General features: G+C 38.9%; 1 protein-coding gene across 4 annotated transcripts in view; it reads left to right on the top strand.

Annotated features, from left to right (window-relative positions):
• PHACTR2 (phosphatase and actin regulator 2) overlaps nt 1-22,746 on the top strand; it is a 195,487-nt gene that overhangs the window by 145,623 nt on the left and 27,118 nt on the right. For all 4 annotated transcript variants that reach the window (XM_039869728.1, XM_039869730.1, XM_039869729.1 and 1 more), the window contains exons 3-4: nt 17,137-17,217; nt 21,130-21,288. In XM_039869728.1, coding sequence (XP_039725662.1) covers nt 17,137-17,217; nt 21,130-21,288 — 240 coding nt within the window. The remainder of the gene's footprint in view (nt 1-17,136; nt 17,218-21,129; nt 21,289-22,746) is intronic.

Below are 22,746 nucleotides of genomic sequence, written 5' to 3'. Positions count from 1 at the left end.
CATCTCTCATATGTTGGTGTTTTTTGAATCCAAGTATCAAGTCTAACAGAAAATGCATTTGTACGTTGAAGTTATAATGCATTATTGCCTCTGTCTTCAGACAGCCCCTAACTTACATGCTAGTGGTGCTTTGTGAGGTTACTTGGAATATAGGAATGTTCCCAAAATAATTTACAGAATTTCAGTTTAAGCCACAATACACCTGAAGCCTTATGCTATTAAGACTCATCCAAATTTAGCCAAACACTGTTTATTGTTACTATAGTAACTCGCTTTCTGAGTTTTAATTGAACTTGGGGATTTTAAAGTTGTAAAGGACCCCACTAGTCAACTAGGTCTGTCTCCAGGGCAGGAATCCCCCTGTTTCCAGCAGCTCTGACAACAGAGAGTCATTCAGTTTCTTCCTGAGCTCCCAGTTCCTAGCTCTGTTATTAAGGAAGTTTTCTTTTACATTGACCTGAAACAAATTCCAGTTTTTCTAACTCTCTCCTTACACTAATATATATCTATATCTATGTCTATCTACTAATCACATTGTTTCATGATGATCCTCCCATCTTTTGTTAAAGTTCTTTTATCCTCTTGATTTATTTTCAGTTCAGATTTTCTCACCATGGGGCCTTACTAAATTGTCTAGAATATTCAGTTAGTTTTTATTGAGTACCGGGCCCAATGCAGAGTGAGCTGGGACACAGTGACAAACAAGCCTGACGAGGTCCTTGCTCTCATGGAGCCCACAGGGTAGCCCGTGGGTCTGGCTATATTTCATGTTCCCATTCTTAGCTATTTTTAATGCTAAGATAACATGACTTTCCCCCAAATTCTTATTATCGTACTTCGACCATATTTTTCCTGTTTAGAATCACGTGCAGTTTAAGAATTCATCTTGTTATTAAAATGATAAGAATTTATCAGTAGGAATGAAGTATCTTACAAATGTGTAGGGCAATGAAAATTCCCCCTTGATAGTTTGTATTACATTTCTGCTTATTGAATGTTGTGTATATAGAAAAATATCACCCAGATCCTCTTAGCGAGGTGATTCGTTTTACCCTTATAAAACATGTTGTATGTTCTTTCTATGTACTCACGTCTGTATATTCTCTGGCCCCTGGCACATGTCCCTGCCAGGTTGTGTGTGTTTTCCTTCATGCACACACCGTTCTGATGGTGTCCAGGTAGACATGCTCCTGCCCGATGTTAGACCTCCCCTTTGTATCAGATCTGTCTCTTTTGAGTTGTCAGAAATCCTCAAAGAGTTACTTTCCTGTGTTGACACCTCAGGTTGCCTTTATTTCACTGCTCTTCTATCCCTTTATCCATTCATATTCTGCCCACACTTCTTGGATACTGTTTTCTCTGAAAGCACCAGAAGCTTCCACTGCTATGTTTTCTGTCCCAGCTGCTACCCGATTTTACACTATTATCTGAGTGCTTTTCCTCCCTCCCTAATTCTGCTTTAAGGTTCTCTTCAATAAGCCAGATCAGTCACTCCACCCAGAGTATCATTTCCGTTTTCATTGACTGGACTGCATGTCTTGACAGGCTTAGATTGATTGTATGAATATTATAATCCAGAAAATCAGACCTCGTCTGATTTGACACCGTGAATTCAAATGGCTATGCACTTTCTTTATTCATTCTTTTTATATATCATGATCTTCAGCCAGAAGAGAAGAGAAGAACAACACCTGTCCCTCCATGCCTTTCTGTTTCTTATTCAGGACCCGTGACTAGATGGCTGTCTGACTGCTTCTAGGAAACACAATTGTTCCTGTTTTTAAAAATCAGTAGTGGAGGATTTTAGACATCCTGGTGTGTCCTCCTTTGTGTCCTCAAGAAGATAGCATTCCTTCCGATGAGCTGCACAGGTCACACACAGTCAGAGCTTTCCAAGGATCACTGTTTGACCTTCCTGCAGGCTCTGAAGAATCTTCCTTGTTCATTCATACAGCAAATGTTCACTGGTCCCCGCCATGAGCCCAGGTCTGCCCTTTGCACACGGATACCATAGCAAAGGGGGAAGGTTGCGGGCCCAAGGGCCTTGTCCTTGCTCTTTTCTTTGGCGCCTGTAGTAGACCACTCTCCCGTCTCTCTTACCTGCTGTCCAGCTGCAGATGCGCACTGCGCCCCATCTCTCCCCTCACCTTTGTGTTACCTTTCTCCTCCCATCAACCTCTACACTGTAGTTTTGATTCCTCTTTTCTTCCTCAAAACATTTCTCTCTATAACTTCCGTAACCGAGTTATTTTTCCCTTTTTTTTTTCTAGATATCTTTCACCTTTTCCAGACCAGAGCAAAAGGATATGTTCCCCAACTCCTTTTACTTTCCCTTTTAGTGTGAAAACTGGTTTATATTTATAGCTCAACTATGGATGGTTTCTCTCCAAAGAAGAAAAGCAGAGGTCCCAGCTGAGAGATGGCTGGGATGGTTTCTGTACTGTGCAGACCCCAGGTCCTGAGGTTACCTGAGGTCAGTTTTTGTCAGCCCCTCTGGAAACATTTCCTGTAAACTTCCCCATCCCACGGGGCCCCCAGGAAGGAGGCTTTTCACTGAGCGCTGGCTCATGCTTGCTGTGTCAAATCCTAGTCCTTTCAGAACATGCAAATATGTTTTGCTTTTTCCACAACTTCCCCAAGCCTTGCCTTTCTGACTGTGGCCATGCGCCAATGAGCCTGTAGTCCGCAGGAAAATGTACTTACTCCTCTGACCACTCGAATGATGGACTCCTGAGATTTTCTTAGAAGTAGCTGTGGTTGGCTTATGAGTGAGGTAGACATACTAATTAGTTCACTCTCTATCACTTATGGTCAAGACTTTCTCAAAAGAGGTCATTTTCTTGGTCATTTGTTACTCTGGTATCTCTCTCTCTCTCTCTTTTTCTGTGTGCGTGTGTGTGTGTGTGTGTGTGTGTGTGTACAGGTCTATGAGTAATATATGTATAGTTTTGTGTAACTGCCGTTATAATCAGGATATGCCACACTTCCATCACTCCCCAGATTTCCCCTATGCTGTCCTTTGTAGTCGCACCGTACCTGCCCCAAGCCCCAACTCCTAACCTCTGGCAAACACTGCTCTATTCTTCTTCTCTATTGTTTTGTTGTTTCAAGAAGGTCATAAAAATTGGAATCATTCAGCATGAAATCTTTTGAGACGGGCTTGTTTTGCTCAGCATAGCACCTTTGAGATTCGTTCTTTTCGATCGTTAGTGTTCTTGGTCATGGATGTACCATAGTTTGTTTATCCATTCACCTGTTGAAGGACAATATGGGTTGTTTCCAATTTGGGGTAATTATGAATAGAGCAGCTATAAACATTCATGTAGAAGTTTTTGTATGAAAAAAAGTTTTCACTTTTCTAGGGAAAATACGTAGGAGTGAGATTCGGGGGGGTCGCTTGTTAAATGCATGTTTAACTTTTTAAGCACCTATCAAACTATTTTCCAGCATTTTGCATTTCTACCATCAATATAGGAAAGTTCCAGTTGCTTCACAATCCTTGTCAGCACTTGATAGTGTCATAAACTTTTTTTTAATTGAGGTAAAAAACACACATCTTCAAATTTACTATCTTAACCCTTTTGAAATGTACAATATAGTAAAGTATATTTATGTTGTTGTGAAACAGATCTTCAGAACTTTTTCATCATACAGAACTGAAACATCGTACCTATTAAACAACTCCCCTTTGCCCCATCTCCTCCATCCCTGATGATCAGCATTCTATTTTCCATGTCTATATTTTGACTATGTTAGGTATTTCAAATAAATGGAATCATATAATAGTTGTCCCGTTATGACTGTTTTATTTCACTTAGCTTAATATCCTCAAGGTTCATGCATGTTGAAGCATGTGAAAGCATTTCCTTCCTTTTTTAAGACCTCGTAGTATTTCATTGTATATACATACATTCATAGCTCCTGCTTTTGAAAATTTGCTTTATGCTACATCGCTTTTTCTGTTTCGCTAACCGAAAGGAATCCAAAGAGGATTTTTGCTTTTAGGGAAAAAAAGGTGAAAAGTGAAAATAGAGTTCAGCATTTGTTTTGCACAAGCCATTATAGAGGCAGTAGCACCCCGAGCAGTTGGAGGGGCCCCCCAAACTCCTTCCTCAGGAGCCACACTCAGCATCTCAGCATTAAGCACTGTATCTTTCAGCTGTGTCTGTGAGCATCTGTGCTTTATCTTGACTTAGATTTTACATTCTTGCTTTTCCTGTAGTTAGTGTTGTTTTAGGGTACTTGATCACCCCATATTGAATCTCTTCTTTTCTCCAGCACTCTTTTTTTTAGCAGCTCTGTTAAGATACAATTCATATACCATACAATTCACCAATGTAATATGTGTAATTCAGTGGTTATAAGTATTATTCACAAATTATGCAGCCATTATCACAATCAACTTTAAACATTTTCATCATCCCAGGAAGAAACCGTATCCCATTAGCAGTCACTCCCCATTTCCCCCCCAAGCCTCCAGCTCTGTTTTCTGTCTCAATGTGCTTGTCTATTCTCGATGTTTCATGTAAATGGTATCATGTAATAAATGCGTGGCCTTTTGTGACTGGCTCCTTTTGCTTAGCATAGTGTTTTCAAGGTCCATTCATATAACATGTGTTGGTACTTGAGTTCTTTGTGTTGTTGAATAATATTCTATTCTATATTCATACCATACTCTCTATCCATCCATCAGTCAATGGACATTTGAGTTGTTTCTGCTTTTGGCTATTGTGAATAATTCTACTGTGAACGTTTGTGTAAAAGTTTTTGTGTAGACACATGTTTTCACTTCTCTTGGTTATATACCTAGAAATGGAATTGCTGAGTCATATGGGGAACTGCCAAGACTGTTTTCCAAAGCAGCTGCATGATTTTACATTCCCACCAGCAGTGTGTGAGGGTTCTGATTTCTCCACAACGTTTGTTATTATCTATCTTTTTTATTATTGTCATCCTGGTGGGTGTTAAGTAGATCCCCTGACATTCTTTTTCTGTCTTACTTTTTTAAACCTCCATAGCACATTTTACCTTCTAACAGTTATAAGTTATTTCTATTGTTTAGTATCAGGACCCCCTTCCCATTAGATTAAAATTCCATGAGAATAGGGATTTTTGTTTTCTTCTCCGATAAAATCCCAAATCAACTAGAATAAATAATACTTGGTTTATGTTAAGCATTCAGTAAATATTTGTTAAATTAATGAAGTGCTTTTGTTGGGCCTTATCCCATCCTATCTAAGGGGTGTTTGCAAATGAATGTGATTTGGAAAGTGGTAGAATTTTTGAGGGGGTGAGAGAAAGACAGTACCTGTTTTCAATTCTTTCTTTGTGTTCATGTCATTGAATGCTAGTAAGAGCCTTAAGGAATCTTGAAAAGCCAAAATAAACAAAATGAATATTTCACGAAATTTAATGGACAGGGTGGGGGCCCATTCCCTCATGAATGGATAATGAACTTAAGTAACTGTTACTGTCTGTTCTGTGTGGCAGCAGCCTTTTAAAGGTCAATTGACACAGAAAGACAGTGGGATAGGGTTGTGTTTTAATTCAACCATTTGTGTACCTGTGTGTTTTTTTATAACTGAACCTAATTAGACCAAATGAGTATTAGAAATTCTGTGGATAAGAGATAATATATAATTTTATCATACGTGCTTTCTAGAAATTCTTTTATTCTGTTTTTCTAAACATGAATTATGGTATTAAAACAAATTTCCTCTGTATGCATTAAATATGAAGGAGACTAAATATTCCTCTTAATTTTTTTCCTCCCAATAGAATGAATTTGTTCTTCGTTCAATCTTTCTTCACGTAGGTGGATAGAAGAATCATTATGGCCCTACTTTTTTATTTATGGAACATTTATTATTCATTATAGGGGTAAAACCCATTTATGGGAAAGAGTAATATGATTTGAGTGCTTTTTGTGTATTATAATTGAAATTAGTGGTTTCATAAATATTGAAACCTTCCATCACTAGTTTAAAATAGCCAGCTGCACAATGAATGGCCAAATCATCAGGACCCGCCTTCTACAGATAAATAAACATAAACCATAAAATCTTATTTCTAAATGGAGTTGAGGAGACTTCCTTGCTTCCTGTACATTCTAGAAAATGTGATATTGTTTGTTTCATCCACTCCGAGCTTTAGGTATAAATTTGTCAAGCTGTAGAGCTGACTAAAATCGTAGGCCTTCAGCCTTCCTAGGGGGAGTTAGATTCTTCTAGAGCAAGTGAGCTGAGATAAGCAAGGCATTTGCACTGAGCATTCTATGAAAACATTCTTAAAAGAGCTGTGAATGCTATAGACTTTGCTGATTTCTGATTATAAATGGCATTTTTAAGAAAAATCACACCCACTAGAATGAAATGTAGAATTGTTAACTTGCGTTTTCTTTTTTTCTTTGTCACATTTAATTCCTAAGCAGGATGTGGAAAAAAGGAGCAATGTTCCCATTGATCTTTTAACAAAAAAGTTTTCATTGGCATGAGGCATCGTGAGTTTGTATTGCTTTAAGAGGGGTTCTGATGGTTTAAAACGCTAACTTGGGTGGATAATTTCCTAATTTCATTTTCCTTTGGAGTGGTGCCACTTTTAAACACTTTTATAGGTACTACAGAATTCCTTCTGGCCTGGGTCAGAGAACTCATGTCAGGAAAGTCCATTATTTTATTTCCTTTGCATATTATTTCCCTTTGTGGTTTTGTTTTGTTTTTTTTCATCCTGTGATAGGAATCTGGTCTTTATCACTAAGGGCTAAGTCCTGGAAAGTGACCGCTTTTTGGCTTAAACATTTTCCTGATTTGTTTCCCACTTGGAATATAAACTATAGTTTTAATTCTTATTTCCTTTTGTTAGGTGAAAGGAGTTTGCTTCTCTAGGTTTCCAACACTTTTTTCAGCCTGTGTTTTTTTCAACTGCTTTCCCAAACCCAGACTCTCCAGGTTTTGAAATGGATACTCTTGAAGTTCTTTATTTCAAAGTGTAAGTGTTTCCTTAGTACCTTTTATAAGACAGGGCATGAGAGGCTGTGTGAGAAATATAAGAGAATAAAAAGCATAGTTGGAGAGAAGACTGGACATTGGGGAATAGTAAATGAACACGTTATGTATCAGTGTGGTTAAAATACTTTAAAAATTCCTTGTGATCTAGTTTTCATTTTAGGTATATGGCTCTTAGCATTAATGTAGTCCAAAACTGTCTTGCAATTTATTTTTTAAATCGTGGAAGAAAACACATAACATAAAATTTTCCATCTTAACCATTTTTAAGTGTCTTCAACTGAAGTACACCACTGAGCTGCAACCAGTCTCCAGAACTTTTTCATCTTGCACAGCTTAAACTCTCTACCCATTAATTGCCTGTCCGCCCCCCCCGGACTGTAATTTGTTTTTAAAGAAAACCTTAGGCGAATCAAGTGTAAAACATTAGTGACACCAACTAAAATTTAATCACCAATTTAAATCTAATATTGAGATATTGCTGCCATTATGTAGTCTTTTCTTTTTGCTGTGTTTCTCAATGCATTGCTAAAAAGTTCAATTTAGTTACTACTGCCACGAAGTTTGAACATGGTCCCTTGGAATAATTTGCTACATGTGCGGCATATGAAGTAAAGTGTTTTTTAACAAATGAAAGTTAAGAAAAATCTTTTTATTTCTGTTACTCATTTGAAGTATTTTTTTAAGATTAAATTTAAAGAACAAGATATGCAGATATTAATAATAATGGTAACTAACCCTTACTGAGATTTTATCGTGTGCCAGATGCTGTGTTAAATGCTTGTAATCGTCCCAATTACCCTATGAGGTAGGTTGCTGTTATAATTCCCATGTCACTAATGGACAAACTGAGACACAGAAAAGTTAAATAACTTGCCCTAACTTGTGAGAGGGATAGCCTGTATTTGAACCTCAGAAACCTGGCCTGAGTCTTCATTCTTAACCCCTGTACTATGCTGCCTTCTAGATCAATAGCATATTCAGGTAAAAATATCATTAGAATGTCATCACAGGGATACGCATTTGTAGACCGGAGAAAATGGAAAGTGGGGAGGAAAGAACTAGTATTTATGTGGCCCCCGCTTTGTGTCTAACACTTTACATAATGTTTTAATCATCCTACTGTCCATCCAAGTTAGGTTTCACTACCTCTCTTTTCATATGAGAAACAAAAGCCGTGGGCGGGTTTAGAAGCTTGCCTATGGCCGCCTGCTAATGAGCTGCAAGGTCTGGTTTTGAACTCAAGATGTATTCTTAAAAGGGCAAGACCATGTAGTTCCTGATCCGGGTCCTACTTTCTAGCCTTTTCAGTCATCAAGAAGAATAATGAGACCCTGTTATCACCTTAATAACCAGGAAATTTAAAACAGAGTGGAAAGGGAGGTGACCAAAAGGGAGGGAGCATTGCTAGCGAGCCTTAAGCGTTCTAGGTTCAGGTGTAATGAAAAGGTACATGACCCCAAACCCCATTTTCTGGTATTATGTCTTGGAAAATATAAACTGTAGTTGCACTCACCCTTGGTTCTCTTATTGCAGGGTCAAGTGGGAATCAGGTGTCATTTATCTCTCCTGGTTTAGTCTAGGCCTGGACCAGTTTTGCCAAAGAAATAATGTGGGTTTTTTTTGTTGTTTTTTTTTACAAATACTGTACATTCTCTTGTGTAGGCAAGATTGTAGGTAGAGGAGGGGAATGTTTAAAATACTCAGGCAACCAAATTTTAATCACCTTAAGAAACCTCTTCTGATTAGATATGTACAAGAAAGTAATAAACATGGATTTGGAGAATGCCTACTCAGTCTTCTTACCGACTTACTCACACCTATTAATTTGAGTTGGTACCATTTTAATATGTACTGTTCATAGGTTAACTAAGTAAAATAGGCTGTTCGAGATTATACATTAACCGAGTCAAAAAATTTGGCGTAAGATTTGAATAATTTCAGATGCCTTTAATCTCGGATAATAAAATCTTGGTATTTAAGTGGATGAGAAATGTCTTAATTTAGGAGAGTTTAGTATTGCTAAGGTCTCTATCATATCCCCTCTCACTTGTCATTTGTCTAATCAGTGGTGAAACGGGATATTATCCCATCTCGATCAACATCGTTGAGTTCCTGAAATGTGTAAGATGGTCCTAGAGCAGATCATGGGTAGGGAAGGGTATCAGAATTAGAAGCCTGGGCCTTCTAGAAGCTTCTTCTCTAACAGGTATTACGATCTTCTAGTTTGAAAAGCCTCTTCACCATTTAGAGCTGAGATTCATTTTGTGTCAGTTCTCCAGCTTGTTCTTAGTGTGAAGTTAGAATTTAATTACTCTAAGGATGATTATCTTTATCCTAATTTTCAATATCTGTCCCTTTTATGATCTCATTCTGTCTTGGGTTTGTTCTCTTTTAATATGAAGGAACAAGAAATGAAAACACACAAGAAATGGAAACTTTTCATGGAACTGGATGAATCCAAAAGCACCTGTTTTATGTGTTTTTGTTTCTCATGAGTTTACAAGAGTCAGACTAGAAGAAAAGACAAGCAGTGTTTCACGTAGCTCACAAATCCTGGCCTCTAATCGCTCTCCTGAGATTACTTGTACTTCCTGGCCCATCTGGGATCAGGGACTTGCTCATTGTTCTAGTCCTGAACATCCTTTGGGAGTAAAAGCCACGAGTCCCCTTGGGTCGGTCTACTATGGCTGTCCCTAGTTTGCCCCCTCTGGAAACAGTGATTTCAGCTGCTGCTGTTCGCATGGGGTTCAAAGATCATCACCTCTTTTCCCCTCCCACTGCCCACTTTTTCTGTCACCTCTGTCATCCGAAATTTTAAAAGCATTACATACATTGTTCAGTGAAAAAGCATGATGCCGAACAGTTTGTAAAACATCCTACCTTTTATTCAAAAAAAGGAAAACATTAGAATGAATTTTTTTAATTTGCCTGAGAAAGTCTAGAAGGATTCACAAGACCCGAATAAAAGAAGTATTTTGCTTATGGAGTTAGGGTGGGGGTTCAGTTTGAATAGGTGGGGGACAAGGTGAGAGCCAGTGGGGTACAGAGTGAGCGTGAGGATTTTTATCGTATCCTTTTATAATTTGAACTATGAGAATATACTACCCTCTAAAACTTGCCCATTTAAAATTAACTTTTAAAAGTTGTCCTTCTGTCTTGTGTCTTGAAGGAAAACTAGAAAGCACTGTACCTCTCATGGGAAAATTGAAATCTTGGTAATTATCAACTCACATTGCAGAATGCAAGTGGTAGGCTTCGGTTAGACACATCTGGGTTCAACCAGATTCTACGTATATGACTGGAAAATGTATTTAGCCTTTTTAAATCTCAATATTCTTATCTATTTTAAGGAAATAAAACTAATTGCTTAGCCTATCTTTCAGAAACACTAGGAGGATTGATGAGAAAATAAATACTAAAAAATGCCATCTAAACACCAAATAAATGGATGATCACTATCAGGTTCCTGGAGGAAATTGTGACACTGATTTCTCAAGAAGAGGAAGGGACTTAGATCTTTCCATCTTCCTCTTTCTTAAGGCCTGGTCAAGTTTCAAATTCTTGAGTGAGGGAAAAGGAGATCTGTGTAGTTCTCCTTTCATATTTCTGCCTTGAAAACCTAGAGAATCTTTACCCTCTGCTGGAAGAAAATTCAATTTTAAAAAGTATCTATTTAACATCTTTTTTGATTAGTCAGAGCTCTTCACTGCTGATGAGTAATAACAGGCTTAGTAAACAGGGAATTTGTTGGTTCATGTAACTGAAAAGCCGAGAGACAAGCAGCCTTCAGACATGGTTGGACCCAGGTGCTTAGAAGCTATGATTAAGAATCTGTGTCCTTCTTTTGAGTTTTATGTTCCTTTGTATTTTTTTTTTTTTGTTAGGCTCTCCCTTTGTGGATACTAAGTGACTAGCAGCTCTAAGCTTATATATTCAGCTAGTTTCAACAGTTCCAGAAAAAGAGAAAGCCTTCCTTTCTTAGTGTTAAAGTAAAATTCTTGGGCCTCGATCTCATGAGTACAACCTGGGCACATGCCTCTCTCCGAACCAAGCAACATTGCCAGGGAGATACTGGGCTCTGATTGGATAAGCCTGGGAGCCCTAGAGCCCAAGGATGCAGTTAGCCTCACACAAATGACATGGACTAAGGGGAAGGTGGTTTCTTAAAGGCTAAATCTCAGGAGGACTGTTTCTAAGGGAAGTAGAAAAGGATGCTAGACCTGACTTCCTCCTCATCCCCGCCCCCCCACAAGAAGAACATACACTTCAGTGCACAATATCTACCCTGCAATAAATTATGTTTGACATTATGAAGATGGAATAATAAACAAGCATCCCTCATAGGGCTTATACCAGAAACACGTGAATATGCAATTATATACATATAGCAATGAAAAATTTGGTAAGTGCTTATACTCGAAGTGCTAGTCTAAGCATTTTACTTGTTTTAACTCGTTTAATCGCCAAAAGAACCAGAAAGGTTGTATCTATTATTCCATTTTGTAGATGAGAACGCCGAGGCACAGAGAAGTTATTACTTAAAAGTGCTTTAGGAGCATACAGAGTTATTTGTAATTCTAGCCAACACAAACAGTGAGATCCTACGCAGGAGGTGCTATTTGAAGGGAATTTAAAATTCTAAGGAAGATTTCACCAGAGAGAGATAGGGAAACAGGCTAATTCTGGGAGGAAGAAATAATAAAGGACAGACTGGAGCTGAGGGGAGTGCAGGAGATGTTTAGGAAATGCTAAGAAGTGAAGTTTGACTTTAACACTGGGCTCATGAAAAACAAAGTGAGAGGAAGAAGGGTTCTTTGAGACCAGTTGCAAAGCTTGCCTGCTGTTCTGAGGACTTTGACTTATTTGTTGTCTGTGGATTTTGGAGTAGGGGAGTGGCGCGGATAAACAAGAAAATGGCCAGACCCCTGAGTGTTTTTAGGTGGGGATCTTGGCTTACATTCTTGGGATGTCTTCGGAAGGTTTTTACAAATGTCCTGTTGGGTAACATTTTGGTAGTTGTTGCTTTAAATGGCTAACTATGCCTTAGTGAAGAGTTTTTGAAAAAGGAGACCATTTCTTGACATTCTGTTTTCTGTAACTACTGTTGAGGAGAGGTAAAGCAAAACCAGGCTCTTATAGAACAGTTTCAACACAAGACAAGTAGTTCTCTGTTTCTGTCAGTTTTACAGTAAGGCCATTCATACTCAGAACCAAGAAGATAACATGGCACGCTTATTTAATCGTCTTTTATTTTGTTCCGTCATTAAATGGTGTTAGAATTGGGAATTAGGACTCTCTTTTCTGGCCAAAAGAAAACACAAGTGGCTTGTTGACTGCAAGACTGACTCTCACACATACTTCCAGAGTAATATAAAATCCTGGCCATGCATCCCCAGAAAGGAGCTGGTGGCATATGCCGCAGCTTCCTCTCCTGAATGCAGGCTCCATGCCCAGCAGGACATCATAAATCACTTGTGATTTATGATGAGCCCAGTCGTGTGCTACAACCTACTAGTTAGTTGACTGGTGTCTGTCCTCTACACACTATGACCTCCCTTCTTCAGAGCACACAGGGGCTTTTTCATTTGAGCCATAGGACAGAGAGCTGAGGATTTTCCCTTTGGCTGACTCAGCCAAGAAGTAGAGGAGGAAGAAGACAGAAGACTCTTTTTCTTAGAGTGTTGCCATAAGCCTCACTTGCTTTCTCCTAGATTGGAGATGGAGAAGGGGCAGAAAAACGGGACCATTATGATCATATTAGCCTATTTTCTTTTATTAAGTTATTCAACAAATACACACAGTTTCTGAGCGCCAACAACCTGGAAGGCACTGTTGGATATAGCAGTAAACAAAAGAGAGGATTGGTTCTCATCGAGGCTACCCTTACACAAAGTAGTAGGTCCTATGTCAGGAGGCGATGACATATTTTGCAGGGCAAGAAGATAGATGAAGACAGGAAGGGGAACAAGCTCTTCTACACCAGTGTACAGGGAAAGGACTTCTAATAAGGTAACTTTTGAGCAGAGACTTGAAGGAAGGGATGGAGTAATCCATGTGGGTTCTGGGGAAGTCATATCCCAGAGAGGGACAGAGGCCATCATGCAGGTGCATGTCTCAGGTGAGAAGCAGCCAGGGGCAGAGGGGCTGGAGCAGAGTGAGCCAGGTGAGAGTGGTAAGGAGAGGAGTCAGATGGGGGAGGACCAGCCTCAGGGTCATCAAGAGACCATGCCAAGGAACTGAGATATCAAAAGTGACATGGACAGCTATTGGAAGTTTTGGAGGTTTATCCTTTTCAAATACTTGAAAAAACAGTATAAGAACGAAGTCAGGAAAATGAGGGACCGTGCCTCCTTCACGTCTTAAAGAAGAAGAAAGTGTGCTGTTGTAATCAGGAATGAACTGTCAGAACTTTAATTCATCCAGTGCAGGGAGTGAGACAGAAATCATGGTTTTACTTGATCTTGGTGTAAAAATCACGCGTGGTTTTTAAATTGGGATAAAAGTGAATAACTATGAGTCATTTACTCACCCGGTGAGGAAGAATACTTTTCTGGGGCAGACCTGGCTGCTGCATCCAGCTGTCTGTGCTCTGCTAAGTCTCCTGCCTGGCAGTATTCTGGTTTTGCTGCAGCTGTGAGTGAGGCCTCCAACACGATTGCTTTTCTTGCACAGATTCGTGTGAATTTCAGTCATAGAGCAGCTGTGCGGTACCTAGGGTCAGATTTTAGGAGGCTTCAGTAACGTACCTAGCTCTCAGTGAACACGGAGCTAACTCAGGCTTTTTTCCCTCAGTCTAGTCTAGAGTTATGGGGAACGTGGGTTCGGGTAAGGAGCAGAATTACAGGAAGTGCGACTTCAGCACCTGTGAGAAATACCTTCCTGAAAATGAGGGTGGTGGGTAGCTGCGGTGGGCTCTGCCATAGTGACCATCCTGCCTCTAAATGTTTGCAGGCAGGTGAGCACATCTCAGGAATGTTCCCGAAATGACTCTTGCTTTGTGTGGCATGTTGGACTGGAATGGCCTCTGAGATTCATTCCAATGCAAAACCCTTCTGAGCCTATGAAAAAATGTCCCGTGAATGTGCTCTGCAAACATACAGACACTATATAAACAGGAGGCAAATATTTTAAAAGATGAAGAGTGAAGCACTTGTTCTTCGGGGAGAGCAGCGGTTGGAACTTTGTGCCCCAACAACATACCTTCCATGCCTAGTCGCCTGCAGTTTGTTCTCGTTGGCCACATTTACAGTTATCTGTTTTATGTGTTAAAAATGCGCTCAGCCAAAGACCAAACAAATAGCCAAAGGCATTTTCCTATCAGGGCCCATGTGTAGGAGGTAGAGCCAAAGAACAAAGCTGTCAGTTTTGAGTCTTGGCAAGAAACCAAGCTGCTGCTTCAAAGCTCCAGGATTTACAAGGAAGAACAGAGGAGGGATTTTTAGCTGAGATTAAGTTAGAATTAAAGCAACAGAAAACTTAAAACTCAAATGAAAGCATCCTCTGGGATCCAAGATAGAAAAGCAGAAGTAAAAAACGGGTTATGTTCTGGGTTCTCTGGTGACTTTTTCATGCAAGAATGAAAGCTTTTGAAGGTACCCAAAGTGGAGATTACAGAAAGGCCTTGATGAGTGATACAGGATCACACAACATCTGAGCTGGATGAGTCATTCTGTAAGCATCACTGAATCTCATCTCTCAATTTAAAGATAAGAGATCAGAAGCCCTGGAACTTGAAGGGACTGCCCAGTGTCACATAAGCTGTTGTGGAAGTTCTGTACTAGAATCCAGAGCTCCTGACAACCGTTTTTGTGTTATTGGCCACTTTACAGAAGCAGCAGATCGAAAGGTCTGTTTTCCTAAAGAGCAAGGGGCAGACAGCCGCAGTGACTGTATACTGAATCGGCAGAGCATTTGCTCTCCCAGGATGTGGCCCGATCCCCAGGCCCAGTGGCACTTGCTCTTGCGGTTGCCTCCTGCATCCTCACACTCTGCGCAGCACAGCCTGGAAGCTGTGGGCCCACCCCCAGGTGTGGAGGCTGAAACGGCTGCTTTCAGAGGGCCTGCCTCCCTCCCCTTAGAGCCTCAGTCAAGTGTGAATGGATTCGCTCATTCCTGGGGAGACTGCGGTGGTCAGAGTCCCTCTAAGCTGACAATGCTCCATGCCAGCTTTGTCCCACAGTGTCCTTGCGGGAGTCGTTGTTTGGCTTCCTGTGCTGATAGGGGTTCTCTCCTCTTTGACAAAAGCCTGAACAAATCGAAGGTGTATTTAAATAACGGCATTCTTTTTACATAAAAGAATTCCCATGAAAGAACAGCTCCTGCCGGCCCCCTGCACCCAGTTAACTTTGTCCATTGAGATCACCAGCTTTTAAGTGAGCGGTCACTGCTTCTGGGAGGAGAGTGGAGAGCGGGAGTGGGTGGTAATCTAAGGAAGAGGAAAGGGTGCTGCGTGTGTCTCCATTTGAACCAATAAAATGTTGTTATTCTTTTGACTGTTCATTCATTCATTTATTCATTTTCTTGTTTGTTTACATTCTGAGTCTATCCAAAAAAAAAAAATGTTGGATAAAAATGTGACAAAACTTAGAACAAACAGCACATGTTCTATAAATAAAATAAAAATGAAGTCAGGCGACTGAGGAGGGAGAAACAGACCTCACCCATGAATTGTCGTGTGAAATCTGTGTTAAGTATTAAGTTTTACTCGGACCTTTCTGGCAACTAGGATTAAAAAGAAATACACAATTCCTAGTGACCAGAGAGGGCGAAAAAATTCCAGTTTCTCTAAGAGAGACTGAGTGTTGCTATCCTAGGGCTCATGGCATTACGACACGCTCACTGCTCACCGAGGACTTTCCCGTGCTCCACACAGAGCTCCCGGCCCAAGAACACCCCGCGCTCTCGCTGGCTCTCTTCCAAGTGTCCTTGCCTCAGGCCACTTGGCACAGCCCCCAAGAAACATGTTCTTAGTGTTATCATGAGCTCTGTTTGTGTCAGGGGGTGGCTCGGGGTAATGGGGTTTAATTTGGGTCTCTAAATTATGTTGTCCAGGGTGTTTCTAAGATTTTCAAGTTATGAGGGTGGGAATGGAAATTGTAGGGAGAGTCAGAATCTCGTCCTGCTGTGGCTGCCCAGTCTCCACCACTGTACCTTTTCTTTTCCCCCAAAGAGCCATAAGCCCCTTCTCTGGCCCTTCATCGCTCTGTCAGATGCTTTTTTCAACAGGGCATCCAGGAGGGGGAGGGGGCAAGGAGAGTCTGCAGAATACACTTTGGGGAATGTTGGCTCAAAGGATTAGGTGGCATGACCACGTATTCATTTCACACACTTTCCTGGGGCCTGAAAGTAGGAAATGGAGTTTGCAGTTACACAGACATATGGGGTCCAGGAACCAACATTATCCACATATAAGGCAACTGAGGTCCCACTCGGAGCTCCTAAGCGCTATTCTGAAGTTGTAACTAGTATTTAGATTCTTCCAGAAGAAGCAGAAGCGGTGTCGATTCCCATCTCTCTACATGCCTGTGAAAGCATGAATCAGCTCCATCCTTTTAAGACTTGGGATATGTCAGAGGATGTGTCTAGAGAATACTCTAGAATTTTTTAGTATGGCAAGGAAAAGAGTTACAGAAATCAGATGTGTTGGACTTTTGTAATAGACGGTATGAGAGAGAAAACACTGGAAAATAGTCCCTTTCTCTGGGTTACCTGAATATCTACTGAAAGTTTGTTTGTGTGTAATGTAAGCATACATATCCTCTACATACATTGCACATTGATAGAAACCTGTTTTAGAATGCCTTATGACTAAAGAAAGGAATATTTCCAAGTTGGAAGTACCCTTTGTGCTGCTCTGTAGTTGACATGAAATAATTTGACTGGATTCTTGGCTGAACATCATCAACTGAAAGACGAGGTGCAGTGGTCGGGTTTCAGATCATGGGCTACAGTCGTTGTCCTTCTCCTAATTACGTTGACTCCAGTCACCGTGTTTTTCTAGGCAACTAGGAAAACTGGAGTTTGAGTCTGCAAGTGAACAGAATGAATATGCTCAATTCTAATTGGAATGTTTTTCATAATTATTTTAAACAATGACTTGATTCTTACTTGTGCTTATTCTTTTTAAAAGTATTAGAAAGGAAGATATCCACAAGACAAAGTAGACAGGAGCTGATCAGAAGGGGAGTTCTTAAGGAATTGCCTGATCAAGGTGAGGAAATTAACCGTGCATTTAAAATAATTTAATCCTTCATTCTTTGGTCTTTTGTTTTCTTTTGAGACTTAAGATGATCATGGTCTTCGGGAGGTAAAGCAGTGAGTATCTAACTCCAAGAATCCTGCTTTAATTCAGAATGCCTTTGTGGTCTTCTAGAGAAGAAATTAAATGACCCTTTTGGTGAATCCTTCACCACATGTCACTCTAAAACCATCTACAAAGGTACACTGTAGCTTAGAGAAGCAGATAAGATACAAACGCTTACGTGACTCCTCTGTTCTTGAGCTTCAATTTTTCTATACAAGTTAATGTGATTGAATGAACGCAAAGCTTTAGTTTGGCCCATGCCTTTGGTTTCCTACGTCCACCAGTAAAAGAAAAGAGAGCCATCTCTTGGCCTTTATAATGCACTAGAATGTACAATCCATAAGGCATGAATAGGCCAATTAAATTAATCTGCTTTACGCGGTCTCTCAAGTTATTTTCCCAGGATCGTTCTTTTCATTTCTTTGATTCTAGTTGTCTCTTACCTTTTCACTAACTGTTATTATTTCCAAGTATTTTTTCCCTACCTCTAATCTTCCTCTCTTTTTTCTCTAACCTTCCAAAGGGGAATCTTGCTCAAAAGATAAAGATGAAATAGAAACTGAGACAGACCCTTAAAAGAAGACAGCACAATGGTTTAGTTCTCCAAATAAATAGTACTGAATCATTTTCATTGCTCCCACTACTATTGCAACTAAAGAAATTTTTTGTTGCAACATTGTGGCTTTACCTCATGCCTTCTCCCCAGACATTTACTGGGGTAAATTATTATTATTGTACTTTTATGAGAACAAATGAAATACTGTTATTGGAATTGGAATAATAGTACTTCTCTTTTCCTGATATATGTTCTCCGCAAAGAACTTAACATCTTTTGGCATTCACTGTATATAAATCAAATGACATGTTTTTTTCCAACATCTGAATAATTCCAGAATGGAGCCGGGAAATGCTTTACTGTTTTACTCCTACTTCAGAGAAAATAGGGAAGTCTGAAGTAAATCCTACAATTTTCCTCGAGCCTTCACAGTTTGAGGCAATTTCTAACCTGTTCTACTTTTCTCACACCATTTGATGAATGAATTTTATGTCTTCCCTAATTTTCTTTTACCTTGAAGCTATTTATTTCCTGACTGGAACTTTTAAAAATAAAAAAATGCACATCCCTAACCTTTTTTACTTTGGAGGTCAGCTTACGGTATCAAATTTGTCTCCTCTCTAATCTCCGGAGGCAATAGAGAAATTAAAAATCCACTGAAAGCCAAATACTGCACTGTCACCCCTATGGGGGGGTGGGTCAGTGCCCTTGTCTGGTTTCTTTTACTTGGAAATATTATAAAGAAGGGAAAAAATAAAGAAATTTATGACCGAAACTGTTGCTGAGTATTAGAGAGATTAAAGGCCTCCTTTTTATCCAATTTAGGAAAGAGTTTACTTTTTCTAAAAACAGGTGGCAATTGGTTCTTATCTTCTGTTCTTTACTTCTGTCTTTTCCTTTAGCTTTCACACAAGGGCACATAGATGTTTTTGCCTGCCTGCTAGCCTCCTTTCCTTTTCTTTGATGGTGTACTTTTTAACCTCCTGAGTCACTCACCTTTCATTCGCACATGATTTTCTCCTTGTCTCTATTCCTGTGTTAACTACATCCCAGATATACCTGTTTACCAGAAAGAGAGAAAGCCTTCAAACATTCTCAGGCTCCTAATTTAACTACTGACTTCTGTGTGCGCTTGATCTCTTGATTTACTGTCATCTCACGACTCTTCTGAGTTTTCTCTTTTCTTTGCATACACATCTCCTGTTTAGACTTGACGTGGGCCTCTCTCACTTTAACCAGCATCTTCTTTTTCCTTCCTTTGCTGAACTTACATTTTACTCACAAACTTAAACTACATCGAGTACTTGTTTTAATTCTAAAATAATACACAAAACTAAAAAGCCTCAATCACACAACAGTTAATTATTAGGAACTTCAGTTCTCTGTTTTTTTCTTGAATTCCCTGTTTATTACAAAAATGTTTCCTTTTTCTGTAGTTACTTTCATATGCACTAGCTTTATTTCGTACCTCGAAGTATCTTTTCACATGGCCAACTATTTCTATCGTGTGATAATCCGGTTTCTTCTTGTGCCTCAACTATTTAATTTTCTCTCTAACTTATTTGCTCTGAATTTAGAGATCAGTTATTTAACTTACTAAAGAATTTTAATATGATAATGGTTAAAAGAGAATTAAATTGTCATTAACATGACTTTAACATTTTTATTACCAACTAAAGTCATAGAAAACAAAGATAAATTTATATTTGGATACCTAAAAACTGAAGATCTTTGTGTAGAGAAGTGGTTTTCTCTTTTGTTTGGAATTTTCCATTCTTGCATTAGTTTTTATTTTTTCTGAGTCTAATGTTCAGACATTATAGTGTGTCTCCCCTCATTCTTTTTTATGGCAAATTTTTTTTGGGATTCAATAATAAGAACTAAGAATCTTTTGGTTTCTTTTTGGTTTCACTTAAACTCTTTAAAAAGTATTACCTTAATTTTCTTGAAATAGTTAAGATTTACTTACAATGCCATTGCCTTCAGTTGGCTGTTTTAGTTTTATTCCAGAATCCGATTATAGGTGCTTGGAAGTTACATGACTAAGCAACAACTGCTTTTGCATTTTCAGCATGATATAATTGTAAAATATTCATTTTACTTATTAAAATGTCATGCTTGTTTTTGTCAGGAAGGCCAGTGGATTTTATTGTTGAACCAAAGCCATTCAATCATATTTAATGAAAATTTGAAAGATGGTCTCTGTTTTATAATCGTTGCCAAAATAAGATTACTCAAAATTGCATTAGATGTCTAATTATGCATTTCTTCAAGTTTGCTAAGTGAAAACTTCAATTCATTAATTTTTGTTTTACAGTGGTAGCAAAGCCTCTTAACATTTTCCAGATATGAATTAGAGCTAATCTTTTCAAGCATTTTGGTTGTTGAAATAAGAGTTTCTGCAAAATCTTTCACCTTAGAAACTCCTATGAGAGAATTATGAAAGTTCAGGGGTTAAAATTAGTTATTTCCGATTTAGATAACATATTAGAAATTTTACTTTCAGATGTGATTTTTTAAAAATTCCTCTGTAATTACTTTGTGCCACATTGTTTTCCCTAATGTTTTCAAATTACTTTTAGACCAACTTAAAGACTCTTTGATCAGTTACGTATAATAATTACCTGAGTGCATTTTAGTATTTCCATAAATAAGAAAACAGAAATACAAGTTAGCCTTGCTACCATCTTTCCCTGAATGTAGAGTAGCAGTTATATTACTGTGTAAAATTAACATAGCATAGAGGTAATATTTTGGAGATGATGGTGCTTAGAAACTCTCATAATCTCCCGCTGATCGTTTGTATGTGTAATTACATTTCATGTTCTTTTGTGTATTTGCATTCACCTTGTGTTTTGGCGTTTGTTAAAATGTTTATTCCATTTTCCAGGTTACTCCTTTTACGGGTCAGTTTCTGAATGAAAGAGAGACTCCTAAGTACTGACTTCAACAAAACCTAAGCACAAGAAGAGAGGGACTCCGCTGCTCAGGGATATTTTATATTTGTAATCAGGCTAATTCTTCCTACTGTCTTGAAACAGCACCTATCTGGCCCCTCCATAGCTCCTTTCCCCAAGACTCAGGATTTTTTAGCTCTTTCATTTGAATGAATTATTTAGTAAAACATGGTGAAACAGTACAGGATGTATTTGATTCCTAGAGCCTGAAACATGAACCTGATCTCTGGAGTCCTAGTAACTGGAAAACTGGGTTTTAAGAAAGCCATCAAATTAGACATCTAGGTGTTTCTTTCCCTATTTTAGATGGAGATGTAACAGTTAACTTTGAAAATTCAAACGGGCACATGATACCCATCGGAGAGGAACCTACCCGAGAGGAAAATGTAGTAAAATCTGAAGAAGGTAATGGCTCTGTAGCTGGAAAAGCACCACTTCTGGAGGAAAAGGCAGAAGATAAGAAAGGTAAAATCAAGAGAAACCCCTTATTCTTCTACTTCAACACAGCTCAGTGTCAAGATTCAGGTCTTAGGTTCCAAATGGTGACCTTAAGACCAGTAGAGAGGTCATTTGCAAACACAGAGGAGAGAAATGATAACTAGCAAAGAGAAATTGGATGATCTTTTTTTTTCAGGTAGATAGCATCCATTTTTTAAGCACATCATTTAATTTTTTATTAAGGAGGGCTAATTAATGGTAAGAATCAGAAAGGATGGCCTCTTCAATCACTGGAGATATCTGGAAATTTATCTTTTCCTCAGGAGCTTTCTCTCAGTATCTTCTTTAAAAAAAAAAAAAATGCCAGCAGATAGAACATCTTTCTCTGCTGATTAGAAGTGGCTGCTGTGAGCAGCTAGGCATGGACAAATATCAAATAAGGTGGCTTTTTAAGCCCAGCACTGTCTCTTCAGCAGGGGGAGCTTAGCTGGTGGCATCCACACACCCAAAATTGAGGGTTCGAGTTTAGGTTCTAGATATTTGTGAGAAAGACTCAGAAAGAGTTCTCAGAGATGCTGGGGATTTGGGTTGCTGGACTGGCCATAGTCTGCTCCATGATTTGTTTGTGCAACTGGAAATTTCAAAATATGCCAGAGGCAATTATGCCATTCCCTGAAGGCTTCCTTAGAGACCAAGGTTTCTAGAGTGAATAATAAGCTATGGTAGATTGCATAACTGCAAAATACATGTTAATCAGGGACCACCAGGACATTTATAAGTTCATGGGCACTGACTGATTACATTTTCATACCATGGCTGTCACGGTGTAAGAACCTTCAAGCCTCATACTTCTGCAAACCTGAACTGAAACTCCCGTAAAGTAAGGCTTTGTTGGTAGATTCTTTCCATGCAGCATAGAAATGAATCCTCAGGAACTAAGCTATTTCCTCTTCCATAATGTATGCCTCTGTGTTGGATGGCAAAAATTTGTCAAACCGTTTGGGTTCTGTAGTCATTTTGAGAGCCCTTAGAAACTGCTGGAAGCAGAATTCCCTTCCTCTGTTCTTGATCCAAATCCTTCAAAGAGAAAAGGAACAAAAAGCATTTTACAGACATTGTAACTTAAAATCATCTACTCTGGAAGTCCATAACCCCTTATTATTGACATGTAAATTAGCCTTTAAAATTTTTAGAAGCCTCTGTTAATAATTTCTTGGAAGTTTATTACTTGGCTTTATTTAATATTAAGTAGGCTTTACTCAGTCTTGTTCCATTGAAGGACTCTGGCTAAGCTTATGAATGCTGATTACAAGAAATTAACTAATATTTTTATGATAATATTCCTGGAACATAAATAGAAACACGCCTAAATGGATTTTAAGAGGAATCAGTTGAAAGTATTAATGCAAGTAGTGATTTCTTTATTGTTATTTTTATTTTTTTAGTCCAACTGTCCTGTCTCACCAAACTGTTACATTTCAAATC

The sequence above is a fragment of the Pteropus medius genome, unplaced genomic scaffold (genome assembly GCF_902729225.1).
Source record: "Pteropus medius unplaced genomic scaffold, Ma_sr-lr_union100, whole genome shotgun sequence".
Classification (NCBI taxonomy): Eukaryota; Metazoa; Chordata; class Mammalia; order Chiroptera; family Pteropodidae; genus Pteropus; species Pteropus medius.
Note: the sequence above shows the minus strand (reverse complement) of the source record. Positions and strands in the feature narration are given on the sequence as shown.